The 8,653-nt window shown below is 45.0% G+C and overlaps 1 protein-coding gene across 1 annotated transcript in view; it reads right to left on the bottom strand.

The window, feature by feature from the left end:
- Positions 1-2,608: 2,608 nt before the first annotated feature.
- LOC104490727 (protein eva-1 homolog C-like) overlaps positions 2,609-8,653 on the bottom strand; it is a gene marked incomplete at its 3' end in the record, with an annotated part of 24,754 nt that continues 18,709 nt past the window's right edge. The window contains exon 5 of the mRNA XM_010133054.1: positions 2,609-2,752. Coding sequence (XP_010131356.1) covers positions 2,609-2,752 — 144 coding nt within the window. The remainder of the gene's footprint in view (positions 2,753-8,653) is intronic.

Here is an 8,653-nt window from a genome sequence, read left to right as displayed (position 1 = left end):
TCCAACCAAAACAATTCTGTGATTCTATGAACAATGTGCACACGTTATGAAAAACATCCTGGGAGGACGCATCATCCTCCGTGCCTTGTGTGACCTGAAGCTCCCGTTGCATGGTCTGGTGCCCAGGCCAGGGCTCCTTCACCTGTGCTGATGCTCCTCCTGCTCCCCTCCCAGAGGGAACATCCATGGGCTTTGCTTGCTACAGGACTGAATCCTTTCCCCATGGCTTCTCATTGGGTTTGAACAGTGATTTAATATGCCATTCAAATATTTGGTGCAGAGGGATGCTTAATTCAAAATGACATGGACAAAAAAAGCTCCTGACTGCTTGCATTGTTAATTTTTGTTATGGCTTTGTTTCAGACATAAGGACTGTAACTAGTGTAGGCTGCGTGAGGTCACTGAACAGAATAACTGGTACTAGCACAAGAAATTTTTATCAAGATAATCGCAACTATACTACAACTTGTGCCAGCACTACTTTGTCAAGTAGGGTAGGAGTCAGTCACCTACCACAAGCTGCCAAAGGCAGCCCACAGATAGGCTTTGAATGGCATCTACAACGTGGGATGCCAGGAGCTGTGTTTTCTGAGAGGCTCCTGAAGTCCAGACTCAGCAAGAGCCAGAGGATGTTAACCTTGTGCAGACACAAGAAGACTCTGAGCAGGCCGCTGGGGGACTGAGACTGCAAGAAACCAGCACCTCCTGGCTCATGCGAAGTTTTCACTAGCAGAAATTATCTGCAAAAATAAAAATGCCACAGGACACACTAGTCCTAAAGGGTTGCTGATCCATGAGGTGGGGAGTATGATTTTTTTCACGTTCTTGGCCATGGAAATACTTTCAAGCATGGCACAGACCTCTGAGAATGTAGTCTGCTCTGCTGTGCTCCTGTCGCTTCAGGGGGATGCCTGTGTATCTTATCTCGGGAAGCAGAAGGTTATCAGAGACCTTCTAGTGAGGGGAAAGAATGTAAAATGCATTCTGGAATATGCCCAAACTCTTCCCATGTTCACTAGATGATGTGTAAAATAATTAGACATGGAAATGATTGGCCAGTGCTTCAGCCTCCACAGCTCAGTAGGATTTGGCAGAAGAAAAAATCTTCAAAATGCGCCAGCCACACACAAGAACACTATTTATTACCCACGTGTTTTTGAAAAACCACTTCGCTAAATAACAGAATGCATAACCTCACTGCAAACAAACTCATGCTGGATTTCTAGTACACAGATGTGAAATAAGGAATGATCTGTTATAACTACCCTTATTCTAATTAAAGAGAATTCCATTAACTCATTCACAAAGTTACTACAGCATGAAGACAACTGCACCATAATATAAAGTATAAGTGCAAGGGTGGATCTCCAGCTCTCTTCAGCAACATAAAGCTGAATTACTGCAATCCCTCTCACCTGACAACTAACTCATGGGGAGATGACTGAAAATCTCTCATGCCAGCAAGGAAGCAGCCAGGGCTCTTTTTCCTGTGATCTTCAGGTACACGGTCATCTGGTAATCAACCCTATATTGCCGTTCCCAAAGCCACATCTCAGATAACCTATGCCCACTGACCACTACTCACTGGAGACGTAGCAAAAGGGCTACACATGGCCCTGTGGAGCTGCTGCAGCTCTGGACAGAGGAGCAGGGCTGACAGCTTTCCAAGCAGTGTGCAGTAAGCAGAGCGGTACCTTGGTGAAAAAACTTTGATGCATCCCGCGGTTGAAGCAGAGGTGTGTGAGAGACAATCAGCCCTGACCCTCATGCTTCAACCCTACAGCTATACAGGGGCAGGAAGCAGATCCTGAGGACATCTGTTCAAGGCTTAAGAAATGCGCAGCCGTTCCTAAAAATGTGCATACCAAAATAAGGCACTTCCCTGAAGATTTGCAACCACTTTTCTCTCACCTTTATTGATGGTATGATACACTGCTGTCCCACAATCTGCTTTTGGGAAAAAGAACTGTAAGGAATTCTGCTTTCCCCCGGTGTAAGTATCTTAGTCTATGGTAAAGAATGTGGAAAGCTGTCCTCTCCTGCCTGAGGAATGAGCTGAAGCTTCAGTCCTGCAAGGGATGCGTAACCTCAAACCTTTACTTTTACTTTGCCCATGAGAAAGGAAAGCCCTCTGCAAGGCTGAAGGCTGTAGGTGTGCTCGTGTGAATCAGGTTTCAGGACTGGGCTTACACACAGTGCTTCGATTATGCTGGACTGCTTTACCTGCACTGACAGCAGGCAATGCCAGGTTATTTTTCCTAGCCCTGCTGCAGGTGAATGCTGTAGAACGGACTCTTATTTTGATAGCATATCTTCATATATTAAAACACATCCTTTGTATTTTACATTATCAATTGCATTTTACAGGAAGAAAACCCTAAATGCCAGGGTTTACATTAGGTGCAGCTCTGCCCATGGGATTGCTTGTACGGCTATGGCAAAAACTTCCTGTATTAAAAGGAAGGGGAGATTTAGGAAGCCTCTGTGTGTACATGCGTGTGTGAGTGTTCCCGTGTGTGTGCGTGTTCCCGTGTGTGTGCACCACTTGGCATTGTTTTGCTCTGCAAGCAGCATGAAGGCTTCAAAATGATCACGCATTTGCTCTTACCACATGCATAGCTGACATTAAGGTATTTTGTCACTCCAGGTAGGCACGGACTTCCAAAATCCCGACTAGTGACAATGATTTTGCATCTCTGTTTCCCATAACACCTTTTTGATAAAACTTCTAGTGCTGTGTAAGACAAACAGTCTGAAAGAAAAACACACACAAGAAATATACAACACTGGTGTTATCAGAAATTATAGCTGCCGCTTGCACAACTAGAGATACAAATCTGCTGTTGATCTCAGGACTATGTTTGCCTAAGCAGGGTTTCATAATTTGTCAACGCAAGGAAGCCTGCTGCAATGAAAAGGTGAACTTGCAGCAAGCTAACTACCTTATGCTGACTTCCAGTGCATACTATGGTTGCAGTAAGATTCATGTCAAGCTACAAACAAGGTCCCCAATATAAAACCTCCACCTCCATGTTGCCTTCAAGATGGCTTGGAATAAAGTAAGCACAGCCAAACCGCTCTACAGCTCTCCCGTCTCAAGATGAATGCGCAAATAAAGGGAGGTGCAATGCTGTTTGCCGGTGTTTCTCCTGGTCCCTGAGTTATTGAGATGATTTGACCGGTTGCCTAATCTCAGGTCAAGTCAGGGGAGATCATTTTTTGCATGTCGCAACAGCTAGGACTACAGTGAAGTTTGGTGTAGTAAACATAGCTTTTGATTTACTATGCCTGTCGCTGGCAGAAGCCCTTCTTCTAAGGCAAAGACGTCAAAATGGGCTCAATGTTTAACCAGGGAAACATTTGGCTTCTTCTGCCCATACCAAATTCCAGGCTGTTCTAGTAAGGCTGCCACCACAAGCCAAGTTTGCATGCCTAAAGCAACCTCAACATCATCTGCACTGCATTGCCTTCATGCCCTAATTCCATGAGGTAACACACATCATTCTCAAAGAACCCTAAACCACCCCTGCCTTTACGCAGATTGCTGAACCTCTCCCTGGGGACTCATCAAGACTCATGCGCTGTGTGTGAAAACCCGCCTTGCTCACATCTACACTCAGAGCTGGGACTTCTCTATTCAAGACTTATGCCTTCTACCACCTTCTATAAAAGAATAAAACTTGCTTAGCAGGATTTTGCTGTGAAGCTGAAATTATTTGAGTGGGTAAGTGTGAGTGTGTCAGACAAACTAAAATAATCTGCTTTAAAAACGAGAATGTCTCTAGATGTGATTAAATTCCCAGTATCCACATGTGCTAAACTCCAAGCCACAAAGCAAAAAAAACCCCTTATTTTTGGCAGAAAGTGTTCAGAGGGGCAAGTCTGGAGTAAGTAGCACTTTTCTGAAGCTGTCTGCTCCCACTCAGTGTCACCTCATGCACTCGTAACTCTCTGTGGATGATAGGCATTTCTCACTCTCGTCTTCCAAGGCAGGGACACTCTAGAGGTCTGAAAACATATTTCTCTGGGCATGAGAACAGTCCTTCCTATAATAAAAGTCAGACAAGGACAGTGTCTTGTCACCTGTCAACTACTGAAGCTCATTTGTGCCTCTTTAGAGGAAGGAGACACAGTGCTTGCAAAGACACTCCAAAGGTTCCCCAAATCAGTCTTGTTTTAAAAGAAAGAGGAGGTTTGAAACTGGACTTTATGAAAAAGAAGACTGACATTTAGTATGTGACAATGGGGCAGCTCTGTGATTTTTGAAGTTAATCCCCTGACACCAGCACTAAAAAAGTCATATACTTGAGCAGAGCCATTGGGAAATACCGGGCTGATCGATTTGCTTGGCAAAGGGCTCGTGGGTTACCTTTGGGCATCGATTTTTGGGAGAGCAGCTCTTCCTTTTTTCAGAAACCCAAAATTCTACTGCCCACATGTCCTGGGACGCTGCCGGGCAGGCAGGGAAGGCTGACCTAAAACATTGGGTAATTCTGATTAAGTAACTCAGACGTCCTAGTATCCCTCCCCAGAGATTTTAGATGGATAAATATATATTTGGGTGGACAATTTCGACAGGCAAGTAGCTTATTTTGGCAAGTACAAAAAGAACTGAAGAATATCAGGAGGAATTATCAGATGATTCATAAACGAATGGATTGGGAGCACAACAGCAATACGGCAAACTGAATTACGTTTTCTACAAAATTTCCTGCCCTGGGAACTACTCACAGTGTTTTAAAAAACAGGAGGCTGTTGTGCTGATGGTCTTCTACAAATTCAGTGATACAGTGAGAACGTGTTTCATTTGGCCTGTGGAAGATGTTTGCTCATGTTTCTGTGGGAGTTAATAGCTCCTTATCGTCTATACTCCTGTTGGATTTGGCTCCTCTACCGGAGGAGCCAGTCGTCACATACCTGCAGGCTCTTGGCAGGCCAGTTTTGGGAGAACTTCCCAAGGCTTGCCTGGGGTCACAGGTGAGTAAATGCAAACCAAGGCTGGCTTGCTTTTGCAGGACACCACAGATGTTCACTGGAAAGACTTATAACAAACCCCCCGCTTCTATTTAACAGCTTCCTGTGGTCTACAAGATTTTGGCTTTTAGTGATTCAGTCAAAAAGATGTTAAATTTTTCTCCTCTGTGGTTTATGTGTGTCCTCGCAACCTCCTCACTATCTCTCTCAGCAGCGACAATGCCAGCTGAGCAATGAGTTCAGCTCAGAGGAATTCTGTGTACTCGTACTGAAGGCCACTTCTTCAACATCTGCAGCTTCATCTGTGCAATATCCCACAAGCAGACGTTACTGAAGTGTACCTGCACCAAAGTTAGAGGAATCAGTGTGTGCTGAAGGGATGCTCAAGCTAGTTTCAACCAAGCTTGTTTGAGGTCTAATAGCAATGCAGCTGCAAGCGACATAGAGCTCGTGCTAGGAATAACTTACCCTCCTTCTGGTCAAACGCCTTATTGCAGTGTCTGAATGAGGAGAGGACTCAGACAGTGCTGCACTTTGACTAAACGAGTGAATGGTCCCACACTGAACAGTCCTGAAGAAACCACCAATCAGTCAGGACATCGATATAAATATGCCATATGTCTTCTTTCTGAATACCTAAGTAAAGTTTGAACTACACGGATGCTTATGGGGCTTGCTAAATCGGTACCATACGTTTAAAATAAACTGCCTCTTGAAAGGCACGTTCCTGGCATGCTGGAAGGCTGGTGGCATCCACCAGCAGTGGCGGAAAAGGCAGCGATGTGTGGCTGGGAAAACACTCCATTCTTCTTGCCTTTCTCCAAAAGCTGCCTGCTACACACCAAAACTGTTAGTGGATCTTTTGACAAACAGACACTTATATGGATGACATGGAGATACGGGTGTCAAGAAGAGGTTCTTAATGCAGCAATAAACTGTGAAATCTGACTGCAGCTATTTAACAGTTAGAGTAGAAAGCCTTGTTTCTGGAGGAAAGGCTCTTTCAGCTCCCTAATTAGCTTTGTTTAGGAAAGTTTTGGCATGCAAATGACATGCCATAAATCATGCAGGCTTTAATGCGAAGCAATTTGTCTTCTGGTTTCTTAAAGCTTCTCTCCATTCAGAAAGGAGGAGCTTTCCCTCCCTTTCTTTCCACCCTGCCACACAAGACCAGCAGGTGATGGAGCAGCCAGAGCCGGCCTGAGCATCTTGCGCCAAGCTCTGGCAATAGCATCCTGCCGCACTCCCTCCAAACATTACTGATTGCCGTCTTCTCCCACATCATTATGCACGGGGTGATCCTCAAGACATGGGGTGGGTAGAGGATGGGTCTCAAATGCAGATATGCATGGCACAAAAAGTAACGTGCTGGTAAGGGGACCAGGGCACCCAAAAAAGAAACCCCTCCACAATTTGTCACTCCAATACTGGAGCCCAGCTGCTTCTTTTCACCCCAAAGTGCTGGCGTATGCTGCTTAAGGCTTTCTGGGCTGTGCCTACCTGCAAAAGAATAAGGAGCTTGCTTTTAAAACCAGCTGAAAGCAGAGATGTCACACCACCAAATCGGGATGGCTTGTGCTTTGTGGAGCCCAAATATCAGCTCTGGGGATAAGAACAAGCTAATGCTGCAGACTCCTAAAGAAAGTTACCATAACAATATGGTAATTTATGCAAGAGCATGGCACACAGGGTCCTGCCTATGCATCAGAAAAGGGCCGTTCGAACTGCTGATTCTAGCAAAACCACACAATATGATCAGCAGCACTTACGAAAAGTGTTGCTTATCCCTTTATATTCCAGGCCCTGGCATTGTCAGTAAACAAGACAGTATGATACGCTAAGAATACTCTTTGCTGCCAGCACAGGCCATTCCTTCGAAGTGAATACAGAAGCGAGGCTTTCCAAAAAGCTGCACCCTCTCTCTCCTTACTGCAGGGCCTCTTGTGAGGCCCTTGTAAGCCCGCACGAGATTAGCCCATTGCTTGCTTTTACTTACAAGTGGTTCTGAGTTCAGAATTCAGTCTGTAAGTATTTTGCACACAAAAACTCCCACCTTGGTCTTTCTCTCCTTCTTGCATGTGCATATGCACATAGTGGGGGGTCCATCTGCTAGCACAGACACCAAGGGCAAGAGACAAGTGGAGCTCCATGCTCGCTGGTGGCAGCAGGGACCAGACTCCCTCTGCTCAAACGCTCGTTGGGTTTTTTTGCACCGTTTGGTCTGCATGTACACAGGAAGGGGTTCCTTGGCTTATTTTAGACTCGAATGCCAAGTGTACTTTTCCAAACAGATCAAAAATCTAAGTCAGAAAAAACCATACACAAGAAAACCTTGGAATTGCTAGTAAAGAAAACATTAATGGATGTAGCGTGCTTCAAGCAACTTCTAACAGCTCTCAGCCAAATGCGACCTTGCTCATCTTTCAGCAGAAAGTTAACCGGACTCTAAAAATGGTGGCTGCTTTCTTCTTGCCTTCAAACAATCGCTTCTCATCCTGCGACTGGCTTTGAATACATTTTCCTTTTGGGGAGCTTTGTCCTGACTGGATTTGTTGGGTGCAATGGCTCCTACTGGCTCCTTTTGGGGCCCAAAATACCTACTAAACTTCCCAGTTTGCTTAGGCTGACACGGACAAGGAACTTTTCATATCTGATGTCTGCACACAGAGAGAGTTGACTTAAGGATTTTTGTGGTGGAAGCAAAAATGAACAATTTTACCCATACTTTTGCACCCAGAAAATTCAGCTGACTGTTGTCTCCCACACCCAAAGTGGTAAGGCATTAGCGGCAGAAGCTGCAAAGGGAGATGTGAACCCACCCCACATTCCTGAGCCCTGGTCCTGCTACAGGTCTCTCTGCATCTACCCAGCTCACACCATCCCTCTGCTTACACAGCTGGAGCACATCTGCTCTTTCACAGAGTCCCTGTAGGAGGTCCTGTGCTGTGTTCCTAAAATAATTGCTCTGCAGCCTCAGGTTTCTCCCATTCAGGAGCCTGCCACTTACAGGACTGCCCAGAGGGCTTGTGTTTGAAATCAGCCCCATAGCTAGATAGTAAATACATGCTAAGCAGATACTGCTCAGGAATGCAAGGGCAATACCCAGGCCTTGGACCTTGGTACTCGCAGTCTAGAAAGGGCTTAGTCACCTTTCCGTAGCAGCTCTGAGTTGCCACCTCTTGCTTCTTCCTCCAGCAGAGGACTGGTCTCAGTGTTTCTGTTAACTAAGTACTGCTTGAAAGGTCTGTACTTCAATTGACATAATTTCCTAGACTCTGGCCAACTTACACGGTTTGTGTTTTATGGCACCTAGAAGTCTATAGCTAGCATGAAGCCAATAACTTCAGTGTGTAATCATTTCCAGCTCTGCCTACAGCCATTTGTATCTTCATTTATATCTGCTAGAAACTCATACAAGACACTGTCTCACGTTAGAAGGAATACACATCTCTTAGTAAAAAAAACAAACCAAAAGCTTTTCAATCACTGTTAGTGAATAAGAGACGTGGGCCCTCCGAGTTGTCCACAATCCCGATTTTTAAAAAAAAAAAAAAAAAAAGGAGAAAAAGGAATAATAGTATCACAAAAACCTGTTATATAACAAAATCATGACGCTTTGTTGGGCTAGAAGGAACTTACAGGATTTTAGAAATCTCTCTTGCTTTGCCAACACCCTTCT

Source organism: Buceros rhinoceros, unplaced genomic scaffold, assembly GCF_000710305.1.
Source record: "Buceros rhinoceros silvestris isolate BGI_N320 unplaced genomic scaffold, ASM71030v1 scaffold31203, whole genome shotgun sequence".
Lineage (NCBI taxonomy): Eukaryota > Metazoa > Chordata > Aves > Bucerotiformes > Bucerotidae > Buceros > Buceros rhinoceros.
This window is presented reverse-complemented; position numbering and strand designations above follow the sequence as displayed.